The sequence below is a fragment of the Epinephelus moara genome, chromosome 11 (genome assembly GCF_006386435.1).
Source record: "Epinephelus moara isolate mb chromosome 11, YSFRI_EMoa_1.0, whole genome shotgun sequence".
Taxonomy (NCBI): domain Eukaryota; kingdom Metazoa; phylum Chordata; class Actinopteri; order Perciformes; family Serranidae; genus Epinephelus; species Epinephelus moara.
Window position 1 is genome coordinate 13,072,978 of NC_065516.1, and position 26,761 is coordinate 13,099,738.

At 41.6% G+C, this 26,761-nt stretch overlaps 1 protein-coding gene across 2 annotated transcripts in view; it reads right to left on the minus strand.

Moving 5' to 3' along the window:
* LOC126398025 (RNA-binding Raly-like protein) overlaps positions 1-26,761 on the minus strand; it is a 153,288-nt gene that overhangs the window by 73,090 nt on the left and 53,437 nt on the right. For both annotated transcript variants that reach the window (XM_050057191.1, XM_050057190.1), the window contains exon 2: positions 17,291-17,564. In XM_050057191.1, coding sequence (XP_049913148.1) covers positions 17,291-17,546 — 256 coding nt within the window. In that variant the 5' untranslated portion in view covers positions 17,547-17,564. The remainder of the gene's footprint in view (positions 1-17,290; positions 17,565-26,761) is intronic.

A 26,761-nucleotide genomic window follows, 5' to 3' on the forward strand; every position in this document is an offset into this window, starting at 1 on the left:
GAGTAAGAGGATGAGGGAATGAGGAAGGGTGGGAGCAAAGTAGCGTGAGAGAGCGAGGAGACGGAGGGAGAATAAATGTGGGAGTCAAATAAGGAAATGTGAGAGGGAAAGTAAACACTTGAGAAAGCAAGAAATTGCTCGGGGCGAGGTTATGGGCTGTTTTTAATGTTATTTTGTTTATACTGTCCATCTTCATTCAGAGGGGAGAACTCCCCGGTGAGTCTGTCACAGTGATTCCTAATTCGCGCACTAAGCGGGGGGAGTCAGAGGGGTTACGCTGCGGAGCTGTGTGAGCAGGGGTCCGCAGAAACCCTCCGGGGTCGCAGTAATTATCACTGCATGTGTAATCACAAGTCACAAACCATTACTCACACAATACGTCACCTTTTATTGCCTGGATTTCTCTTTTGTCATTCCGCCCGAAGTGCATATCGACGATTACAGCGCGAATTAAGAGACAGACATGACTGACTGGATCAATTATTATGGAGTGCTAAAGGGCAGATTTTCCATTCTGGGGGTCTGTGTCAGGTCTGTTATAAAGGTCTGTCTGTTTAGCTGAAGCTCCGCGTAAAGGTCGCACTGCAGTGGTCTCTGTCATAGCAAGACTGCACACCTGGCACAAACACACAGCTCTCTTACTGAAGTATTATCTCGCAGCATGCACAAGTAGAGCATCTGCGAGAACACTAATCCTACACAAAAGGCTCATTACTAACACCAAAGCTTCTTTGTGCTCATTTCAAACGTGTTGTCTAATCATAAACATGCACACCTAGTGTACAGTTTTAGATGATAAGGAAGTCCAGATCTTGAATTTCAAACCCATCCTGTCTGCATCAGCATGCCCTAACTGTGAACCTCAGCTCCAGTAGTAAACAGGCATCTGTGATTATGCATGGGGAACAATTACCCAGCTCCGTTCTTCTTCGCTGGTCCCCTCGCTGTCTTTGCCTCTCTCTCTCTCTCTCTCTCTCTCTCTCTCTCCTTCTCTGTAGATGGATATAATATTAATGAACACATCTCAGCCAGGATGCTTGTTAGGCTTCAAGCTAATCCTATTTCTCACCGTTCCCACTGTTTCACCTCAGACTGGGCTCCCATCAGTTTATTTACTAACCGCTGAAAGCTACAAGAAGGGACAGGAGCTTCAGGGATTCTCCGTCAGACCAAGGGAAGAAATGTAGCCCGAGACTGTGAGGTGGCTGGTCGGTCAGACGGAAGATATGAAGACAGGGATGAAGATGGATGTGTCCTCTACTTACTGACTCATGTCGGCATCAATGTTTCATTTGAGATTCTGTCATGACCAATGGCAGGGACAGTTACTTCTGGAAGAAATTAATCACTTCACTTCATTAAAAACATTTGTTGCCTCGCAGTGTTTCTCTAAAATGAATGTGTTGACTCGTGTGTGTTTTGTATATTGGATATACTTTCTCACAGAGCCCACTGCTATAAGTGTAGAAATATTTTTACCTTTTTTTTCTGACCTTGTTAAAACCCGATATGTAAAAAAGTATTGAAGTAATAACCACTCTTTGCCACAAACTGGGCTTGCACCTCTGCTGAAGGTGATAAAATACAGAAATTACCATAAAGCACTGAAAACATTAGGGGTTTCTCTTACTGTTTTCAAAAATGGCTTCTTTGCAGTCAGAATTTCAATCTTTTTTTTTTTATGTGCTGCACAACTACCTTGCACAGCAGCTGGATTCTTGCAATATATCAAGAGCAAGCAAGAATCCATCTTGTCAGGCTTCAAGCAATGTTTGAATCAGTCAGCGTCCTGTGAGGTGCCACTGGCAGCTACAGGTGTGTGTGACGACACAGAGAGGTGACAAAAAGTTGCAACTCCGAAAGCAGTTATTGTTGATGCTGCAATAGCATCAGTTATATCAGAACTGATGGGCAAAAATTAATAGGACGAATCTTTTTGAATGACCCTTTTTAGCGTCCGGTACCTTAGGGTTCAGCATGTCAAATGTCCGAGTGCTCATGAATCCCCAATTTTTCCAACTCGCTGTTATTGTAGGGCACCGCTCACGCCGCCTGCTACATTGAGCGAATGAGAAGGGATTGAAATAGTCTCTAGTTGAGACCTCTGCTGTCCGAGGCCAGTGGTGCATTTATGTAATCCTTGGATGGTCATTCTTTTGACTTTGGTGTGTTCATGAGCTTTAGGCCCTGATCACATAGAAGGTTTTTAGGTTGCAAAACGCAAGGCGCACTGCATTTCCATTTTGTCTTTTAAGTAAATGCCACTAGTATAAATATGCTTTTTGCCTTTTTATTGTTGCCAGGCAACCACCCTATCACCTCTTTACCCTAACCATACCGTGTTATCTATCAACCCTTTATTTATCTATTTACTTATTTATTTTATTTATTTCACAGTAATTAGTAGCTAGTTCCTAAAATGGACAGGCAGAGGGTACTTGCTGTAGCTCTGGTTGAGGGTGAGAAGCTGTCAGCAAATAGTTTCTTGGGCACGGGAAAACGAAGATCTATGTGGGTACATGAGACCCTGAAAAAGCGGGTGGATCATGGGAAGTACCACCAGTTGGTCCAGGAGCTTCGCCTCCATGATGGCTGTTTCCAGGCATATTTTAGGATGACTCAGGGGGCAGTTTGACAACCTTCTATCTATGATCTGGCCATATAGCTCTGGGTATACAGCAACAGCCACCACCAGTTTCTCCTCCATTGTTTACCAACTGTAAATGTGGTGTCATGACCACCACAGAAGGCTCACCTCTGAATCATCAGATTAGACAATGGGAAAAAGCGGAGATGGCGTGGGGCACTTTTCCGCTCGGAGCTGAAGTTTCTTCAACTCCAGGAGTTCACTATCTAATTTATTATACAAGTGAGTCTAAGAGTCATAAAGAGTGACTATTCTGATCATGGTTGATGATCAGATTTTATCTTTTAGTGGTTTTCTCCTCAACTGGAGTTGACGCCTACACAACTCTGGTCCTAATCATATCTAACAGACAAAATCTTCTCAGAGCAGGCGCCCCAAGTACCTTGTCTTTTCCCAAGCAGCCACAGGGTAATTCCAAGCCACAGCCCTTTGCTGCAAAAGGCAAAAGAAATAAAAAATCTCAAAAAAATATCTCATAATCTAGTCAATGGAGGTCCCTGAAGTCAAATCTAATTAAATGGAGGTTGGTGACCTCATGTGTATCAGTTTGGAGGTTCCTGACATGAGAAAGGTTGACAACCACTGGTTTAAACAGCAAGTTGATAACAAAGAGCAAAGAGATCGCATGAGTCACGATCTGGAACTCATTTTTCAGATGATTCTGACACCACATGAATGAAACACAAGGCTGCAGAGGCAACCAGGACAGCTTCTACTTGCCCTTCAAAGAACATCATATCATTGGTCAGTTACTTTTCTCAGTTGCATTGAGCTTACATAGCCTCCCACATACAAGTATAATGCTGAATCAATGCATTTAACTGAATATTTTATTTCTGTTAATGTAAATTTATACATTATCTGTAGCTGATAAACGTGCACGTACGGAGAAACTGAGACCATATTTTGCAAAAAGTATCACAACTTAAAAGTTTGTAACATTGACACATTAAAAATCACTCAGCCCATCTCTATATTTCTCAATGGAAATGGTATTCCACTCTCCTCCCGACTGGCCCGTGATAGATTGTGACAGACAGATGGTTCATCCAATCACCTGCCAAGTATTTTCTGAAAGTTCCTGCCCTTTTCTAAACACTTTCCAATAACAGATTCTCAGATGCCTTTGTGTAACAAACCATCTGGTGCATCAGGTTACCCGACTGGGGCTGTGCTTTCAAAAACACCAACAGTCTTGTTTGTAACAAGGAGACTTTGATTGTGTTTCTTATTAGCAACCTTTCATCTGCACCAGATTACATAAGATTTTCTGTTTTTGCTGCTGATGTGCTGTGACAGATCTTCTGAAGTAACACCGTTTTAATTGAAATAGACAAATTAAAACCAACATAGTAACATGAGTCACTGTGTAATCTGAATACAGCAATGCAAAGAAGAGGCATGAATTTAATATAAAGCCTCCTCCATATGTCTCTGTCCCCTTTCATTCATTTCATTTCATTCATTGATTCATTTTCCTTAATGCTTATCCTGTTAGGGGTCGCAGGGGGCTGGAGCCTATCCCAGCTGACACTGGGCGAGAGGCAGGGTACACCCTGGACAGGTTGCCAGACTATCACAGGGCTGACACATAGAGACAGACAACCATTCACACTCACATTCACACCTACGGACAATTTAGAGTCACCAATTAACCTGCATGTCTTTGGACTGTGGGAGGAAGCTGGAGTACCCGGAGAAAACCCACACTGACACAGGGAGAACATGCAGACGCACAGAAAGGCTCCCACACCTTGGGTCGAACCAAAAACCCTCTGTACCACCGTGCCATCGCTTTCCCATTTAGCTGCGTGAATTTATAGACGACAGGGACTGAGTTATAAATATAAAATCAGTATCTTCAACGTTTGCGTCTTTCTTTCTTAATCATAGCTATGGCAAGCCATTTTAACATTGTAGATGTCTGTAATGGAAAATTACATTTCAACCAGTCACAATCCTTTTGCAGAATGCGGAAATATAATTGTAGATATCTGTAATTGTTATTCTTACAAGTGAAAAAGGAACTACTGATATCAGTAATTTAATTATAGATATCTTTAAACCAGTTTGACTGGATGTAATGCGGTTTCTTCATGTGGAAATATATTTGTGACATGCTGAAATTGTTTTACAGATATCTTAAATTAACATGTTAACTTGTCAAAATGACTTCTTGACATGTTAAAATGTAATTTCCACTGGTGGAAACTGAATTGTCAGCCCTACTGATTAAATGTAAAAAAGGAATTGCCATAAGTCTTATGTATGCAGTGTTGCACACACATTACTGACGCAAAGTCACAAACAATAAAAGTGCAGTGTTAGCCCTTGCATTAACACCTGCCAATCAATTGGGAATCAATTTGAAATCCTTTTGTTGTTTGTTTGCGTTTGTGGATCATGCGATCCGGTAGATATCCACTGGATATCCGGTGGCTATGGAGTGGATATTACATTTTTCATTTTGGTTTGTGCTGAGGAAGCAGGTTTCTTTGTTTTGCTCAAGGGCACTTTGACACATTAGCTTTAGTATGAGAATCCACAACCTGTCACACAACACACACAGCAGCCTGCACCATGACTGTGATTTTATATAATATACAATATCAACTGGCCCGTTGCTCTGTTGCGGAGGTGATGAAACTTTGACTGTTTAATTAACTAATGTTGCTCATATTAATAATGACACTAAACTGAAGCACCTGCAGACAAAACAAAAGCTTGTTTTCTGAATTCTACATGAGCATATGCAACCGCCCACGCACACTCACACACATATACCCCCCCCCCCCCCGAAAACACACACATACACACATGCACAGGTTTTCTGGAGCCCACTGAGCCCTGTGCTCCGACTCTGATTCACAGCTCAGTGTTTCTCTGCCTTCTGAACCCAGGTTTCTAATCAGAGAATTAGCTTCAGTTTCCCCTGCCAAAATCCACACAGTAATCCATCTCACTTTGTCCACACTGTGGCTCATGCCCCACTAAAGCATTTGTCAGTATGCTTGAAAGGGAGAGAGGGACAGAGGAAGCGAGAAAGAGACAGACGGAGAGACAATAAGAGATCCTGGCAGCCGGGGAAATGTGCTTTCCTGGTTTCCTGGGTGGCTTTATTAAAGCCTATTAAATGCACAATGACAATCTTAAAATTTCTTCAGTATTGTTTCCACAAAAGAAACACGTTCTTATATTCTGAATACATTACAGCTCAGATAAATCCCCGGCTTGGTTATACGGTTGATGTTATTGTATGACTGCGAGCCCGCGCGCCGCTCTGTACCTGCTGTTATGGATGCTTTTGTCGAGTGCTGGGTCAGGCCAACTGTGCATTCAACGTCCGGCCTGGTCTCTCAGAGTGTGATTAATGAGGGAGGAGACGGACAACCAGGGTGCATTCTAATCACCCACAAGGACAAGGAGAGATATGGAAAGGAGCGAAGAGAGGGAATAAGAGAGCAAAGAGGAAGAAATTGATATCACAGCTCGTTTGAAGTGTCTTCGCTCTGGTTTTTTTTCCGACTGAAGCACAAACCTGAACATTTCCCATCTGCGAGCACACACAGACCCCACATACAAGCACACACATGCTCAGACACACTGAATACTCTCACAGGCTCAGAAGCAAACACAGGGACATGAAAGACACAGAGGGGGCCTTATGGGGTTAGCTTTGGCAAGGCTCAGTCCAATGGATCAGGAAGAACTGGCCCATCTAGTTGTATACTGCAACACCCAAAAGGCCTCTCACTCATGACTGTTCATGCCTCCGAACCTGGCTCTCAAAATAAAGTTACTGAGCTGTGCAGTTATTGTAGACATAGTTGGAATTATCTATGCAAATTTCAAAGTGAAAGCGAGCCTGTGAATACTAATGGTGAATGATAGAGAGAATTACAGCAGCCAGGTGGAGAAAATGCAGGAGGATTGGTTTGGATAGACATTAAAGAAAATATCCCCCTCGGGTATTCACTTATAATGTTAAGCCTCTGATATTCAGAGCATTTAAAGGAGTTGTGTGTATTTTGCAAGGAAGTGTTGCAATTTATTTAACAGCCTCATCTTTGTCTGTTTGAGTTACATATTTCCTTCTTTTGCCAGAATGCCTTTGACTCCAAACACAAGACGGTGAGCGCAGCCAAATGCTTTTGCACTTTTAATTCTTGGGGGGCTGACACCAAATTGTGAATCACAACAGTAGTTTGACATTTGGGGAATTGTGGTTAATCACTTTCTTGCCTAGAGTTAGAAGTGAGGATCAATACCACCCACCATAAAACCACAACTTGCTATTACGCTTTGTGTTTTGCAACATATGAAACACACAAGATATAATGTGCTCATTAGTGATTTTTAGAGGTTCTGGTTGGGATCATTTGTTCCCATCAGATAGAGCCATGATAACTGTTTTCCTGTTTTTTCAGTAGCAATGGGTGCACTGTTGATTCCTTGGAGTTGTTACATTTAAATGTATTGAACCTTTTGAACTAGTGCTGGCACAATATCAGATTTACACTATACAATTATCGTTGCCGAAAGGTTTCAGTTAGATTATCAGTCAAATGCATATTTAACACCTAGGGAGGTGCCGAGAGGCTGTAACCATAACAGTACAAAAGTGTACAAAAAGAAAAATTACACTTAATGGATAGTGAAAAGGAAACCAGATGGAATCTGAAGATGGAAACTGGTTATTGTCAATACAGGTATATTACAACACCCATATTTTGAATCTCTCAAGTTTTGATATTAATATTACATGCATGATTGACAGCTAGTGCTGCCCGCCCCACATAACTTCTCTTCAATGCACTACCAGTCATCATGTGTAAGTTTACATATATAGAGATAAAATACTCATTTCAATGCATTGATTCAGCGTCCCACTTGCATGCAAATAGGCTATGTAAGCTCAATACGATATCACAGAAATGTCACTGACCCACAATCTGTCACTCTGACGTGCAAGTAGCAGACCTCCAGGTTACATCCCCAGCCTTGTGCTGCATTTATGTGATGTCAGAATAATCTGCATGCAACATTGGCCTTGGCTGGCTTCTCATTCACTGATTGTAGCAGTCAGCGTAGGCGGTACCCTACGATAGCATCGAGTGGGAAAAGTCAGGGATTCATGAGCACTTAAATGTTGGACAGGTATGGTGTATGGTGACCTGACATGACTTTGACCAAATCTGGGTAGGTGAGGAGAAGCAATTGTTCCCAGAACTGGTTATCCGAATAACAGGAAACAGCAGCTTAAGTGACAGGAAACACCTTTCAATGTGTGTATAGGAAAGCTTGTGTCAACTGATGCTGCTTGTTTGTCAGACACTAATAAAAACTGTCATTATGTACCAATTCTTTAACTCTCTCGCGAGTAAACTCTCAAATGTCCATTCCTGCGTTCTGACTTTATTCCACATCACAGGCTGACCTGGTACATACCAAACACTAAAAGAGTCATTTAAAAGGATTCATTCGTTCATTTTCACCAGTCACTAGTTTTCTTTTTTGTGCTAAGATAACAAGGCACTGGCTGTAGCTACACACCTGATGGACAGATAAAGCAGCAATATCGATCTTCTCATCTAACTCTCGACAACAATAAGCATATAAATAGACTTCCCAAAATGTTTAACTATTGTTTTAAGACACATATAAGATGTGACAAAAATCACTGGATGTCACACTGAGAGAGATGGGTTTAACAGAGTCTTGGTTGCTATCTGCATCCAACTATCAATGTTGAGACATGTCAGGCGATGTGAGGATTGCTTGGTGAACTGTAGCAATAGAATGTAAATGTAAAAATTTGACATATGAAAGAGAGAAAGAGATGGAGGAGACTGTAAAGTTGATTGTGGTCAGCAAAAGTAGGGTGACATGAAATACTGAATTTGGGTCTTTTTTTTATTTGGCGTCAGCATTCCCCCTCGATCGCTGCTATATTCTGTGTAATATCTTGTCATATTCTGATGGGTTGGTTTGATTGATTAACTTAATTATCTTTAAAGGAAATTGGTTTCCAGTGTGGGGAGAAAATCGAACATACACAATTAAACAATCAAAGACATAGTCCACACATGGCGGACGACCGGCATAAATGGTGTCGTGCCCAAAATCACACAGTGCAGAAGGCCTTCTAGATAAGGTGAAACTGTAGGAGAGCTCCAGATATAAAAAAAATGTATTTGGACAGGTATCAACAAACATAAAAAATATATGAAGAAAACAAATTTATCCACAAATACAACATATGCCTCCAGTAGGTGTATATTTACACTGCCAAGATTTTACACACTTGAAGCAGAACTCTCTGCACACTCTCTCTGCCTATCCCTACTCTGTTTTCTCCTTCTTCCCGGTATACTTCAGTTTCCGCATCCTGTGCTTCTTGCTATGCATCATGTTGGCCCAAAATGACGATTGATTGCAGTGCCACTGCCTTTGTAATCCGCTTAGGATGGATTTTGCATCTAAATCACTTTATTATTTATGTGCCTAACTCTTGCCAATGCCATTTGGAGCCAGTATGATTGGTGATCCATCACACATTATCCTTCACTGTGGTCATTAATATTGTAATGGGATGGACCTTCACCATGAAACTTCCAGGTGGAAGGGAATGCAGATCTCTTCTGGGAGGCTCGGACTACTCCAAGCAAGAGTCGACAGAGAGGGAAGATTATCAGGTGTGCTTGCTACCACACCAACTCTCCAGAGATGTTGTTAGTTCACCCTCTCTCTGCTATTAACCTCTCTCTCGTCTCTCCCCTGCTCACAGCTGCTTGTATCTTCATACATGGCCTCTCTTAGAAAAATGTTATTCTTTCATTGTCCTTTTCCATCAGGGCTTCAATCACCACCTGCCAATCACACGCTTCTGCTGCCTACAGGCAGACACACACAAGCACACGGTGCCACACCAGGACATAGTTGAAACAACCACCTCTGAAGATGAGAAAAACAAGAAAAAAGAGATCTTCATCTTACCACATAAAGGGCAAGAGTGATATGCATCGTCAAGTATTTGATGTGAACACATCAAAGGAGTCCTACAATCATAACTCTTCACAGAATCTCAGAAAACTTTCACCTGGGTCTGATTTCAGCTCGCTGCGACACACGGCACTGGATGTTCAGATAGCATATATATACTGCCAGTGTGTTGTTTACATGTGGATTTGGAGACTCAGCAGTAACATGGTCAGGTTTAGTGCATGTTAGGACAGCTGAAGGCAAAAAAAATCTGTCACTGTTTGCCTCCATGGCAGCCCACTGAGTCCACTGAAGAGCGAGGCCATAGAGATACAGCAGACAGATCTCAGCGGGTGAAGAAGGAAAACTGCTCAGATGCATTTGAGGTTCACGCATGCCAGCAATCATCATGTCACTGTGTCACGAGGAATTCCCCCAGTCAGCTTTTAGCCAGAGGGAAGGGAACACATGACGACAACAACAACAACAACAAAGAGTGAGAGGTAGAGATAACAGAGTAGCTGACCTAAGATGACTGTGAGACTAATGTGACTGTAAGGGATTTCATTGTGAGCTCCACCCACTAAAGTAGAGGTCTAATCAGCCAGAATAACTGAAAACATCTATGCAGGCTTGATAATGATGAGACATCTCCAGGGACATATTGGAGTGTTGAAGTGTTCAATCTGCTGACAATACATTGCTGAGAGTGCTCCATAATTGTTTGATTGATGTCTGCAAGTCTGGTATCATCTTGGTAAAGTGCATTTACTTCCTGTACACTAATTCCCAAGACTACGCATATTTTATATATATCATTGCATTAACTGGAACACAGCCTGGGGTTGAATGTTTCAGCACCATGGCCCTGTAGAGAAACAAGACCATAACAAAATTAAAAGACAGTTAGTATGCATGGTAGATTCCCTTGATTTTTGCTGGGAATTTAAGTTTTGATTGACACTCATATCCCCAGTGTCGGGGGAGCGACTATGAAAGCATAGCTTGCAAGCTACCCTCCTTCTTTACACTGGAAGAAGTTGAACTACAGCACAGAAACGAAAATACACCTGTTCAACTGCTTGTTAATGCAAATAGCTAATAGCCAATCACATGGCAACAACTCAATGCATTTGGGCATGTAGACATGGTGCCAGATGGGTTGGATCTACTTGGATTTTCACACACAACCATCTCTAGGTTTTACAGAGGATGGTCCGAAAAGAGAAAATATCCAGTGAGCAGCAGTTCTCTGGGTGAAAATGCCTTGTTGATGCCAGAGGTCAGAGGAGAATGACCAGACTGGTTCAAGATGATAGAAAGGCAACAGTTACTCAAATAACCACTGGTTACAACCAAGGTATGCAGAAGACCATCTCTGAACCAACAACACGTCCAACCTTGAAGCAGATGGGCTACAGCAGCAGAAGACCACTCCAGGTGCCACTCCTGCCAGCTAACAACAGGAAACTGAGGCTACAGTTCACACAGGCTCACCAAAACTGGACAATAGAAGATTGGAAAAACGTTGCCTGGTCTGATGAGTCTGGATTTCTGCTGCCACATTCAGATGGTAGGGTCAGAATTTGGTGTAAACAACATGAAAGCATGGATCCATCCTGCCTTGTATCAACGGTTCAGGCTGGTGGTGGTGGTGTAATGGTGTGGGGGATATTTTCTTGGCACACTTTGGGCCCCTTAGAGCATTGTCTAAACACCACAGTCTACATGAGTATTGTTGCTGACCATGTCCATCCCTTTATGAGTACAGTGTACCCCACTATGCATGCAAAAGTGCAAGAAATGTTGGCTTTGGTTTTGCATACAATGTCCATCAGTCAGACACCCTCCAGAAACTACAGTCCAGGTGGAGGTATTGCACCAAGCAGCATTACTCATTTAGCCAGGTAACCTCTAAAATAGCATGCAACAACTTCTCTGAACATTTGTTAATAAACAGCAATAAAATACCTGTGACTTGTAATTGTGGTCAAAGGGGTTCAATTACAGTAGAGAGGCGATGGTAAAATAAAAATAAAAAATCATCCTTTGCTTTTATGACCCAAAATTTCAGGAGTTAACTACACAATGGGAGAGACTGGGAGAAATGTAATTTAACTACTTGAGTTCCTACTCCCCAACACTGCATGTCCGACAGTTCAACACACATAGAAAAGGGAACTCACAGTTTGAAAATCTTTAAAACTAACCATGAATAGGGATCAGACACACCATACTACACTAGGCATGTCTGCATTGCTATATAATGTCAAGTAAAGTTGTTTTATATGAACTGCTAAAATGGTATGCTATGTGTATTTGAATATTTCTACAGTATTGAGTGGGAAACAGCCTGAGTTTAAATGTTTAAGCACAATGGAGAGAGACATAAAGTTAAGTATACTCAGAGGTGTCATATGCTTAGTAAATCTGCTTTTCAATTTTATTTTTTTTTGCTTGATTTTTGATCCAACAACACCATAAAACATTCACATAGGAAATAAAAGACTTGTCAAATCATTATCAAAACGTTTTGAAGTGTTAAATCTTTGGATTAACATCTTGCTTTTTCTTTTTACATTACATTTTACATCTAAAATCCTCTTATTAAAGACATAATATGCAGGGATGGTCCGTAAATGTTTGTTAAGAGTATCGCCAGCGAAAGTGAAAGTGATTCACTCTTGCTTTGGTAAATGGACTGCACTTGTATAGCACATTTCTGGTCACTCAAAGCACCTTTTACACTACACATTTGCCCATTCACACACACATTCTCACACTGGTGACCGAGGCTACCATACAAGGTGCCACCTGCTACTCAGTTTACCACTCGTACACAATCACACACCAATGAAACAGCCATCGGGAGCAATTTGGGGTTCAGCATCTTGCCCAAGGATATTTTGACATGCGTACTGGAGGACTAGAGGACCACCTGCTTCACCTCTGAGCCATAGCCGCCCAACGAGCTTTGTCTGCTTGGTGTTTGGTCTCACTGTGTTTGCATGTTTTTGGTGCGATTTTTGTAGCTGCTTCTTCGATGTGTGCTACTTATGGTGTGGCACCTGGTAGCTACCTTTTGATTAAGTCCTGGCTGCAGCACGCTGTGCCTAGGAACGTCCTGAGCATTGCAAAATAAGAAGAAAATAAGAACAGTGAGCCAGAGGGCAGAGTCTTTGCAGATAAATACACCGCCACAGACTTCTAGTTGGTTATAAGTGCTGTTTGAGAGGGATTACTTTTGAGTCTATACATTTTTTTTAGGAAAATACTGCACAGTAAACGTTTAATATTTGCATGTTTAATATCATTTCCAGTAAAGTCTATTATTTTCAACTTAAACTATAGAAGTATTCAAATCCGCATAGTAAATGGGACACCGTCTGTGTTTTCAGCACCATTGTGAAAGAGACAACAGAGGAAACATTCCTCACATCTGCTCTGCAAGGCTCCATATTCAACATCTGTGTTCATGCAGAGTGCTTTTAGAGAAATGCCTTCATGCTTGTAACTCTGAATTGCATAGAGACACTGCACTTACGCCATTCAGAATAGCATTGCATGCACTGCTATTTAGTAATGATTGCTGTGCTCACAATCCTAGATGTGATCTCGTGAACTCCTATTCATATTTGATAGGGTAATGGAGCATCCACTTTTTCCTTCAGCGACGGGGGGAGGAAGGTGCTGCCAGCTGTGCTATTATGGAATTTTGCATTCATTCATCAGCTGGTTTTCATCCATAGACACACGCACACACAAACACGGAATGACAGTCTTATCTTCTGTGGTGGCGGCGGGCTATGACCTTTGACATTTGTGTATCACTGAGTGCACAGATTAGTCATCACCAGTGCATCTGAGCAGCTGAGGTGGATCTGTGCAGTCGCAGGATGATGTGATTAATCCACTGACCTCTTTTTTCCAGTGACCACGGCCGGCAGGAAGCCATGCTTTTCAAACCTCTGCCTCCACGACAACATGTCCTGCTTCTTTTCACGTGGGCTGTGAATGATCTGAGAAGCCAGTGGTGGCTGAAACACCAACATATCTGAATGCAGCTCCTCCTGTAACAGCAATATTAGCTCACCTACCGCTGTAATCTCTGAAATTGAGGTGCAATCAACTTGCAGGTAATAACGCTTTAATGAAACGTTTTCCAACAGGAAGACGGATCCTTTGCCGAGGTCATTCCTCAACTCCATATCATTATGCGGCTGATTCATTTCTCCGCCATGTTAATATAAAAAGCATCAGCTTGGGAGGATGAGACTGAGGGTGTCCTTAATTGTCAATTAAGAATGTATCTACCAGTCATACTCCCGCCACATGACATGCAGATTGAGTGATAACAATGAGGGCTGGGTTGCTTTATCGAGGGGTCGGCTTTTCAAATTGAACTCTGAAGTAATGGAAATACTTTCGATTATGTCAGCTTTGTCAACCAAAAACAAGCAATCACACGTGAAGATCATCAAATGATTTGCAGATAAGTTACAAATAAATCACTAACACTATTATTATGGATATGGTTGAGTGCTCAGTGATGGTTTTGGCTGGCGACGGCCCTGGTTGTGACTAGGTTTTAATAACTTTCTGCTTTTTCGCTAATTGCATCATCCATAATGCCAAATATAAAACTAATGAAAGACTTAAAGAGCAAAAACACATTAGCCACTATTAATCAGGAGCGTATCATTTCGTGCTGTTGATTTTTGTCTCTACCATCATGGAACAATAGATTTAGATTCACAAAATGTTTTAAGCATTGTTGCTATATTTTCAGCAATCTCAGATAAGAAATTCAGTTTAAAGGGCAAACATTTTATATGTTAAGTGTGGGAAGGAAACACCTATCCAAACAGATGGGCCGACATAAAAAGCTATCATCGTAACAACAGGAAAGCAAATGAAGAAACCACTTAGGTCTCTCAGCAGCCAGATGGATTTTGGAAGAGGCCGGGATAGTCGAGTCAGATTATTGGCTTGATGTTCAGGTTGATAAATGCAGTCTAAAAAGAAAAGCCAGCCCGATAACCTGCTCTATTGATGCAGAGGAGACACAACAACCTTTAAATGGGCTCAGTGTTTTCTTTCTTTAAATATTCAATTCTTATTCTGCATATTAGTTACAGCTAATGTTCATTAACACAGGAGTTAACAGTCTGGGGAATATTGTTTTCACAGGATAATGCCCTTGAACTGAGATTGTTTACCTCAGTTGTTTTCATTATCTTATATAAAACTCTCTTTCACGAGCAACCCTAACCCCGAAAACCCACCCTGAGGATACTTTATAATGGAGTGGCAGAGTGTACGGGCAGTCAGAAAGATCATCTTCAAGCTGGAGAACAAGAATGTCCATTTGAATGTCCATAAATGACAGTTTCAACCCAAACCAAGGCTGAATCAACACTCAAGTGTCCCTGAGATCGGACAGACACCATTAATTAAGTGGCATGTTATGGTAAAGCAAAGCCCGCAAGGTAGGAGAGTGCAGCTTGGGCCGCATATTTCCATCCGAACCTTACCCGAGTCTAAAGCCCCGTTTCAATCGAGCAATGCGGTACGGTTCAGTTCGGTACACTTTTTTTTTTTTTCCATTTCCATTGTGAAAAGTTGTGGATAGTACCGATGTAACTGTTCCATACTGTCCCCATTTTTGGTCACCCTTCTGTTGGGGTACCTAGCACACAGATCTGGTGCTAAAAGGTGGAGCTGTGAACACTGCAGTCTGTTGATTGGTCAATAGCAGACGGTCACTCTGCTCAGGGCTGAGCTGTGGCTGGTTTTGAGGCCCATGTAACCACTGTTCATACTGTGGAGAGTTTGTCATATATTAGTGAACTATAGCTATAAGAAGACATGATGTTTTGTTGACCTAGACCTAGGGTCTAGGTACCATGTCTGAAGGGTTACTTTTACTTCCAAATGTACTATACCGAAAGTGTTTGGTGGAAACGGGGCTTAGGAAAGTAGTAACTGAGCCCGACCCCAACCAGACAGGCTTCCTGTTTTTCTGTCCAAACCTGACCCAAGCCTGATGCAGTTAATGTAAGGAAAACACAGCCCCAGAGCTAATGCTGAAACATGCTGAAACACTGCCCCGTCCATTTTCTTGTGTCACTTTGACAACAAACTGATAGGCAACATAGCCAGGAAGTGGATATTAACAGGTACATAAAGCACAAAGGACCATGTCAGCTGGGCCAAACCTGACCTGAATCTGAACATCATGTGGAAATATATGTCTGAATCCAGCCCGACAGGTCAGGTACTGTCGAGCTTGGGTCGGGTATCCACACTTAACAAGTTAGTTCTGTCAACAAAAGTCTGCTGCATCTCTACCTCAACTTTATTCTCCACCAGAAGGGGGGAAGTTGTTGCCATCACTCCACAGGAGCTTTGTGTTTCATGATGGGAAGTAACCAGATACAAGCCTAGAAGCCAAATATCAACTGTGTACATATTCTATATTCAGTGATAATCCTCTCCAGTTCCCAACTAACTTCAACCATGCACTGTTCTCTTTGATCATATACCAACCCCCAGTGATATTAGTACTGTTTACTGGTTGAAAAAACAAAACTGTAGGACTCCATCACACCTCCAGCTCCACCCCAGGGTCTCCTCAGGGGAACATTTTTATCATCACTCCCCAATCTCTGCTGGGTGAGCCTGGTGTTTCACTTTGGGGGGTGATGTCAGAGCCTAAATATCAACTACGTAGGTATCCTACATTAACATAACAATCCATTCCAGTTCTGCACTTAACTTCCATTATGCACTGCTCCCTTTGATCATCTCATGCTGATACTTTTTAACAGGGTAACATACTGACAGTCATTGATATTTGCCCTCTTTACACTCTGGACCCCAGGTTCCCTAGTTGAAACACCAAACACGTTGCAGAGACTTTAATCAAAAGGTCTCTTGCCTGCATGCAGTATTATCCAGTCATGATTATTTTAAAATCTTGTTTTAAAGCAGTAGTGTCTAGAATGAGCTCTGTTGTATCTCTGCAATCCATCCCCAGGCTCCACAAAGATATTTTAACAAGATAAGGCCCGAGACAATGCCCCTCACAGACAAAACTAATTGTGATTGAGCAAAACAAAAGCGAATAAAAAACATTTCACAGCCATCGTCCACAAAAGCAACCCATCACAAAATGCATGCACAGTAGACAATCGATGCTTACACAGCCTATTGCAGCTGCATCCCATGCCACTTAGCATATTCTGTTCTAAGTATTGTGGGTTTCAAGAACTTTGACATACTTTTTGCAAGTTGCTGCCTGGTAAATGTTAAAATCAAACTGTCCTTACGTTCACTAGTGGATCAGTTAACGGATTCAGCAGGGATTTTCTCCAAAACAGCGTGACAACAAACACAGACAATTCAGCATTTAGGAGCCTTGGGAGGCTCTAAACTAAAAGTCTGAGAGATGCCCGAGGCATTTTGTGTTCCCAAGAGAGACAATCCATTCCTCTAGCAAGGAACAGGCTTCAACAAAACATTCTGTATTTCAAGGGGAAAGTTTTTGTGAAGTGACATATAGACTGTATCTCACTGGCCCTTCATGAGTACCTCATGGTATATGCAATGCAAGCAAGTACAGAAATCTCTCACTAAAAAGAGAAAGCAAAGAAGACTCACCAAGAGGCTGTCCAGCGATGATACGGGCATTCTCTCCCGCCACAGCTGCCCGGGCGTTCCTCTCATTCAAATACTGTACAAAGGCGTAACCTTTGTGCACGGAGCAACCCACTATCTTGCCGTACTTGGCGAAGATGACCTCTATGTCTGTCTTCTTGACAATGGCTGTGTTGAGGTTGCCGATAAAGACTCTGGAGTTTAGGGAGCGCGGGTCATTCTTGTTGGTCACGTTGCTGGTTTGGATTTTACCAGTCATTCTCCTCCAGTTGCCCTCCTGGGACACAGACATGGGGGGAGGGGAGGACATAGCTTTAGAGGTTAGGGGCAGGCTAACTCCAGCTGTTCTGCTAAAAACTATGGAACCCCAAAGTCTAGAATACGGAATCCACTAATAAGACATTATGAAATATATAATCCTACAGTAAAATATAGTTACTGTCAAATTATTTCAGAAAAAAATAAGTGTAATTTTATCTCTTATTTTCATATTACATACCTCTAGCCTCCCAGCAGGCCCACCAACCACCCACTGGTGTACTAGCTGACTGCTGCTGGCTAGAGAATCCACACAGAAAGACTGTCTGCTTTTGCTCTTCAGATTTGTTTGCCTTTGATAAATGTCATTGAAATCCAAACACTGCAGGGAAAACTTTGCATTAACTAGTAAACTGTTGCCATTAACACTGGCTCTTCACTTTGACCTCACTTTAAGCTAGTTAGCTCAGAAGGTAGGTAGCATGTAGGTAGCACACAGTCATTCTCTGTGGTGTCTCTAGGTTAGCCAACAGGAGCTAGCTAGTTGGATAGCCAGCAGTTGTTAGGCCTGTTAAGAGGCTGGGGGCATGTGATTGGCTGAGGGGATGGCAACGTCACTGTCATTAAAAGTGACATTGGTTGTGTTTGAAATCACATGCTAAGACTTTACACTTGGTTTTAAAATGTGTCTTGGGTGATCGGATCACAAGTGGACAGCGCTAAAAACCATTAAGACGCAATGTAATCCTAACACTCCAACTCCTTGTGTTAACACTAATGCATCCTGATGTGTCCTGGACAAAGATGTGACAGGATAAGAACGTCATGAATGCAGGACCAGGCCACCGGGCAATGTGCTTGGCCTTGACGCCAATTTTTGTAGTGGCCAAACAGTGTAATTACAACTCCCAAGCTTGTCACGTTATGTCACTGGGCCCCAAAAGACTTTTTTCCCCAATAAAATTACATTGGGAAAGACATGTCTGTAAACCAGTGGATACATTTTTTGAGCCCCACACCGTGCGCCACAACCTCTATTCAAGTTATCGGAGTGCTAAACTGGAAGTAGTTGGTTTCCAGTGCACTTGCTTTATGGGCCCAATGATGTGAAAGCAGCGCCGATCATCCAAGTAATTTTTTACTGTTACAAAAAGGCTTTTTTTTTTGTCTTTATGCGCCACTTAGCACCTTTTATAGACATGAATGGGGTCCTGCCTTCAAAGCTGTATCCACGTCCCTTAATACATCCATATGCAGGATGTGTTGGTTGTTTTAGTGATAGCTAAGTAAGTATCGTAATGTTAATTATTCAGATGTACATTATATATGTGAGCACCCATGTGTTTCCTCTTAACTGTACTTCAGTGTCACTTGCCATCATTATTCTATCCGGTGGTTAAATATTCTAACCCTCTGCCTTGCAGTCTGCCATTGGACAGTTTGAAGAAACAATGCATTTTGGGGCAGTTGAGTATGTAGAGTAAACTCATACCCAGAAATATATGCTAATCTAGTATACATCCGGGCAATTCTGGTGTACACAAAATCCACATACTATGCAATTTTGCATCATAATTAGTGTCGTATAAATAGTATGTTAGTATGCAATTTCAAACATCCCCATTATAAATTAAAATGTGATATAAAATAAAAATATCACAATAAAAAAATGCTAGTATTTAATAAAAACAGACTTGAAAAGAACACAAGAATTATCTAATTGAATAAATCTGAACCATGTCATAAGAATAAGACTGATAATGAGTAACATATAATTTATTTTATTATTTCTTAAATTGCGGCTTATTTCTAGGCTATTCATGTGATTATTTATTTCATAATGTCTTTATTTAATAGTGAACACTTTAGGACTCCATACAACACAAGGCTTGTACTCGAATTTTCTGTTGTAGTCAAAATCAATTTATTTCAAATAGACACTTTTTGTTGATGAAGGCTTTTGTTGATGAAGGTTTACCTCATCTCATTTATATACAAGGTCACTGGCCAGTCGACTGCTTACCTAAGCCACATTTTGTCGCATGGTTGAAATGCTACCAGTGGATGGCTGAGTGGGAGAATTAGAAGGAGCAACAATATGTGAATGTCGCAGCAGTTTCCCTCTGCTTTGTGAGAAAGCAAATACGGTAGCTGTCAGTGGGAAAGCTTTGCTATCTCAATACCCATATTGTTGCATCCTTAATGCTTTGTGTGCCATTTCACTGATCACAGAATGCGGCGGCTGTAATTCATGTTACAGTTTTATTCAGACTTTTTTTTTTGGCCTGTCAAGTTATCAGCGCACATTACCCTCAGCTTTTGTAGGCCTCCCCTGCAATTATTTCTGAGTGACCTTTTCATCACCTGAATGTAAGCTTTTATGAAAGATGATTGGCTGCAGGATCAGGGAAAATATACTCCCAAGGAAAGGATGCACTGTTGAACAATTCAAGTAGGTGACGCAGATAGATACACTAACACATATGTAGATATATCCCACATTTTTCTATTTGCTTTTGCCATTGATTTCCTTCTTTATGCACACACGTCATTTTTATAGCTGTAGAAATCCAGGTTTTCATTACAGTTTATATTCCAAAATGGATTACACCTCGTGCATTAAATGCTGTGAAATATTGTGAAGAAAACACTGAATATTCAATATTTGCCTCCTCTGAGTCTCTGTCCCTGACACACTGTGATAACAACTATTCAGCTTTGAGACGAAGAACCTGAATAATGGATCCAATCCTCAGTAAATAGGATTAGTAACCAAGGTAACACTGATGTTGTTGGAATATCCTGTGGACTCGCACACACACTCTCACACACACACACACACACACACATTTTGTCATTTTTTTCCTCTTTTATCCAACTTAATTTTCCGTTGCGAGAGGCTGCAGATCCTCACAGCTCAGCCTCTCCGACTTGACACTGTGTGGCCTCAGTATCTTCACAAATTACGTGATGTAGTTTTATTGTGAGTTGCTCCACTATAATGGGTTTATTCAGCTAATTATAGCGGGGCATGAGATTATGTTGAGAAGACAGCGAGATGATGCAATTCACAAACTGAGTGATGGTTAAATTCCACAGCGAGGTCGATGGCGCCGCACCTACAGCAGGTGATGAGGAAACCGTCCAGTCATCCAGGAAATACGAGAGCAGCCATATGATTTCCGCAGAGAGATTCTCTGTCAGGCATCCATTACACCTGAGACTGAGATCATGCTAGGCATTCAGCTGCTCATTCATGGATAAACATATTATTTCACTTGGCAGCACACGTTTTTAGCATTACATCACGTACAGTAATGCTATTCGTTTGACTATTCAACATCCAGTGTTTACAGTGCTGCATTGACGTATGTTTTTTGTCTGCACGTGGGCGTGTGTGGGAATAAACTGCTGCTTGCCATCCCTCAAGTGGCCTTGACATTTATCAGCAGCAGACACTGGGAAATTAATGTGGTGCCGGCACACACACATACATGTGCAAACTTAAATGAGCACCCCAATGGCCGCCTAACGGTAGTTTAAACCCACTATCTGACACCCGTCCTCATATTGATGTCCGTGGACAGGTCACTGGGAACATGACAAATCAGTGGAGAAGCGTTAGATTGCCTCTCTCGTCAGATAAATCAGGAGCTGGTAACAGTCACAGAGCCCTTTTACCGCTCCTTACTGTTATATTTCATGTCGTCTTCCCTGTTGTTTTCTTTCGAGCAGTACACTAATTTATTCCATCAGTGGTTTTCCCGCTGACCTTGCCGTTTAGTTTATTTACAGCCTCCATTAAGCGTCTCATCCTATGATGTGATAGCGTCATGAGGAGAAACCTGGGGAAACAACACAGGAAGTGATAGGCACCGGGAGTGTAATTGGCAAAATAATTGTTCCTTGACGTTTGTTGTTTAAAAAAAAAAAAAAAAAAAAAAAAAAAAAACACAAAGAAGAGCTTCATCCCAGAAATGCGGTCTACAAACGGCTTTTAGAGGAGAAATGATGACCTGGTGTTCAAAAGCCTGCTCTTTAAAAATGATTACGACTTTGACAGTACTGCCTTTTTGTCAGTAAAGAGCAGAAGACAGATACGTCTTCATTTTTCACTTTCACTTCAGCGTGGTCATGTCAGAAAAGGTGTCACATTTTTCAAAAGGTGGATGTCTCCTTTTGGAAGGAAACAATTTGCTCTTGTGGCATTACACAGAATCCTGGCATGCCTTGCCTCTAATGAAAAAATACCGATCTCATGCCGATGATAAAGAAATATGGATAAGATCAGCGGGAAAAGCACCAAGGTCGCATGTGACAGAGCTGCTGTGTTGGGAGAGTAGAAGGATGTGGAAGAAAAGGCAGGGTTTAGTAGAGAAGTCGTCGTATTACTGAGTTGTACCTTGCTCTGTAATGCACTGCGCTTTGGTAGACAGGTTCTTAAAAGGTTGTTGTTTGGGTCTGGCCACCTACCCGATTTATAGACATCTTTTCATGGAGGGAGGGAACTCATTGAATTGATTCCTTTGTAATTTCCTACCACTCCACCACTGTACATTTCTCTTCGCCATGCCTCAGCCACTCTGCTCTGATTGTTGCCAAGGCAGCTTGACGGGCTGAGGAAAGGCCGGAGAAGCTGCTCAGTGAGACAGAACAGAGAAAGGTAGCCTGATACACCTTTTTCCAATGGTGTTGCTGCCATGTACTGCAGAGGGGGAATAATTGCTTCATGGATTCCTTCCATTTATATCTTGTCTTAAAATGTGTCTCTCTGCCGCTGAAAGCAATGGCAACAACCGAGAAATAAATTCCCTCTATTTGTAAATCAATGCCGCTATTTGTATTGTAGTCTGCAGAGCATTTCTGTGGTGCAACCAGCCATAAATGTGTGCACTTTTGTGAAAGCGTGGTCACAGGGTGAAGCTATTCAGCCTCCAAAAAAAGACAAACTGCAGTCACAACATTTTGTCAGTTTCGAAGGGAAATTCAATTTAACATGAACAGGATTGTGGCCTTAAAGCAATTAAATGTCATATCCACAATTCTACCTGTCCCCTGAAAAATGTGTTTAGTCTTCAAGATAGAAAGAGATAAACCTAATTTTCCTCCACATTTTCAATCAGTTGCTGCCCTTTGGCTTTATGAGTCAAGGTACACAGTGCCAGGCTGGAACTCAGCTCAGTAAGTAGACAGCTACAGCAGAGAGGGTCTATAAAAGGAAGCAAAACAACTCTAATTTTCCCCGCCAAGGGTGCTTGAAGCGCTGTAAAAGCATAAATGAATTACAGTGAATGGGGCATTTACGCAACATCACTATTTATGACTATCACAAGTCATAACTGAGGGATTTTTTTTTTCTGAACAGCCCTTGTATAGAGAAGAACAGCAAAATCTCTTGAGTGAAGTGTTTTTCTTTTTAAACCTATACTGGTGTGAGGCAGCCCAAGACAATGTTGGTATTGTACATTTCTGCAAACCATGAATATGCTGCATTTGTGCACTTCATACATTTCATATTAACATTTCCTAAATATGTGGTTCAGATGACATGTATATGAGCTGAGTTTCTCAACAGGAGGTGAAGGGGATGGAGGATGGCGTGAGACCTGGGCGAGACAGTTGCCAAGCAGCAGACGACTGCTTGAGACCAGCTGTGTTTTTAAATACCCATCGTGACATATCTAGCTCTGGTTGTGGCAACAATACCAAGTCTTTTAGCTCAACCCATGATGCTTTCCAGCATGGTCTCACACCCAACTTATCGAATACTGCTGCTGTGTCAGCAATTTTGGTGTCAGATACATACGCACAGGGGCACCTTTTGCAGCGGTATTATACAAACCAGGCAATATCTGACACAGCTGGCAACAACTGTACATGACAAATGCTGCCACTTTGTCAGTGGATGTTGATGTCAGACTCTGACGCACCAAAACACTCTTCCCATGAGTATGTTACACAATGGGCATCAGCTTTTAGTGACGCCATAGCATAAAGAGCGAGAAGGTGCCTATAGGGTGGGTGGGAAGGCATGTGGATGTGTCGCACAAAAACCAAACTTTCACCTGGGAACTTTCCACCGCTGTTTGTTTCCTGTGTGAAACCAGAAGTCGGTGGAGTTATTTTAATAGCAACGTAGTGTGCTAGTGTGTGCAGCATTCTACATCAGGGACATATCACATGATGTATGTAATGTAGCATTACATTAGTAAGAACCATTCGTCAGAGGAGGGTACCTTGTGCGTCATATTTTAACGTTTAGGTCCACTGACAAGGCAGCGGTATTTGACGAGTTGGGTTGAGAATGGGTTGTATTTATCTAACCATAACCTTGTGGTTTTTGTGCCCAAACCTAACCACGTGCTAACCACAGCATTGTCACAACATAAAATTGCAAACTAAAATGTATAGTTTTAAAATATCTGCTACATATGACACGTACATTTGACACAGGGTTTGGCTTTATAATCTTACAGGACACAAACACTGCTCTCCCAGGTGAAAGTCAGTGTTTGTTGGATCCATCCTGCCCCTCCTGCCTACCCCACTTGGACTTTCGTGGCCTTAACTTTGGTTTGTGTCCTGTCGTGTTTCCCCCTGACGCTACTGAGCGCCTTTAAAAGTGTATCATGCCGACTTAAAAGGACAGCTTTTTCATCAGTGTCTGACGCTGCAAGTCATTGCCCAAGCACCAGATTTCGACGACTTCAGAGTGAGACCGGGTCGCTCCGCTAAGGCTGGACAATATGGAGCAAATCAGATTACAGTATTTTTGATCAAATATATTGATATAGATACTTAAGCGATATTGTAGGGTTAACTATTGGTGCTTTCCCAAAATATTCACACAATGTGAATTTTGATAAATAATCATCAGTAGTGAGTTCAGAATATGACATCACTTTACTGTACTGTGGCCTTTAAAACCAGAGAAAGGCAACACTTTGGATATAATATCCAAAATCTAAGATGACATCTAGTCTCATATCACATTATGTTTATATTTTGCCCAGACCTGTGCTCCGCTAAGGGAATAAGCGCTGGAGTTTCCCTTGTCTCTTGGGGTATACTGTTTGTGACAATTTTAATAAAATGCACATTCAAAAACATAAAAGGTTTATTTTCTTAATACTCTGTTTTTTTTTTATATATTTAGGAATACTTTTTAATTTTGGGCTGTTTACTGGACTATTCATGGTCTTAAGATTAAGACTATATGCACCTCATGCATTTTATCTAACTTCAATACCACAGCTTCCTTTTACCTGCAGCAAACCTCATTTCACTACAAATAGTAGCTATATGCTTTGCAGCGCCGACCTTTTTTTCTTCCTTCTGAACACTTTTCTCAGAAAATACATTAACTATCAGAAAGCCCGAGGCAGTGATACAATTAGCTAAGATGCAAATGGAGCCATTTCTCAGTTGGCCCTCGTTCACCTGCGGTGGGGGAAATGGGTAAAAATGAGGTGGGAAAAGCTCCTGTGAGCCAGGGCACGGCAGACACGGGATGATATACGAGTGGAATTTGTTATTGTCCAGGGGGAGTCGGCTGTTTGTGATGGACAGGGGAACACTTCAACTGCAATGACAAGATTTCATTTCTTCTCATGGCGGCGTACAGCTGCACAGAGTTGAAACTAATCTGGTCAAACACAGTGAGCTGTCGAGCGCAGAATAGATCAATCTCTGTCTGCTCTTAATTCAATTTGATTGGTAAGGATAGCACCGGGGTGTTTTATGACATAAAACCCACTCTGCATGATTGTTTTGAAAGCTTCCTCTCCACTATAGAACATAGCTCCACGGGATATTTAAAAAGCTTTCTCTCCACAGTGCGGTGAATATCCCCATCTTAAAATGAGCAATCAGACAAATAACATCTGTTTTGAGTTACCAACACAATCAGTGTGTTTATGTGCACATCAGGTTTTTAGGATAAAATCAACATAAAATCACTAAGGCAGTGGTGGAAGAGTGTTGCAATCCATTTCAGTACAAGTGGGAAAAACAAGACACGGAACATGCTCAAGGTCAAGTGGCACTGGGTCTGACCGTACCATATACTGTTACTATAGAAATGAATCATGTTTTATGCACTTACCAGATGTTCTGAATGCAAATGATTATCTCTGAGACGTGGTGGAGTGTAAATGAAGCATCACAAAATGGAGATGGAAAAGTACTAGCGCAAAGTGTACTGAAGTACTCTCTCCCGGGAATAAAGTGTAAATAAACCTTAAACTTCTCAGCTCTGCACTTACACGTTTCCATGCAAAATGCATTTGCTGTCAGAATCCATTTTCGTCAGCTTTCATGCTCATTGCGTTCACTATAACACTCCATTCTAAAAAATGAAACTATAAGGTTTTAGCTTTACAACAGTTAATTCTGTTTCCGATGGCTGCACACTGACACGATATTTTGTTTATCTGCTGTTTGATGGGTTTTTTTATATTATATAGAGATTGGACTGGCGGTATCATTCTAACTATTATGCTGTGTTCACACTATGAGTGACCAAAGCCATCCACATATCCTGAATAAAATCAATGATAACCATATTTTATTTTTGAACTAAAGTATTCACCATTACTTATTAAAACATCAAAAATAAACACTGTATTTATTGTTGCTTTAGTAAAATATAACCCCCCCCCCCCCCCCCCCGCCGAAAATGGTAAAAAAAAAAAAAAATGGTGCTGTTGGTTGTTGTCTACTATGACGCACTACATGAGATGAACAGTAGCATCACACACAACACTCAGTGTCGTTCACGATCCGAACCGATACCATACAATGCTGTGTTGGACAATCATCAGGCTGATATGGTGTAGTGTGAACCTGGCATTACAATGGGGCTCTGATGAAAAAAATGATTGATGAAAAGCACAGCACAAACTTTAAATGACATTCCATCAAGGTGCTTTGTTGAAAGTAGCGGACTCATACAAGCCCATAACAACGTAACGAGTGCTTGAGCAACACTTCAATGGAGACTTGTCAATTACACAGCTTGCCAAGCTGTTGCTTTAGTAGGTCTGTAGTGAGAACACAACAGGTGAGTAAATAAAAGTATGACTACAATAACTAATTGCTGAAAGACACTTTGCATGTTATTATGAGAAAATTATCTTGGGTAAATGTAAAATTCAAACTACGTACTGCACAATGTGTACCAGCTCAAATGGTCTGTGTTTGGATGTTTTAAACCTG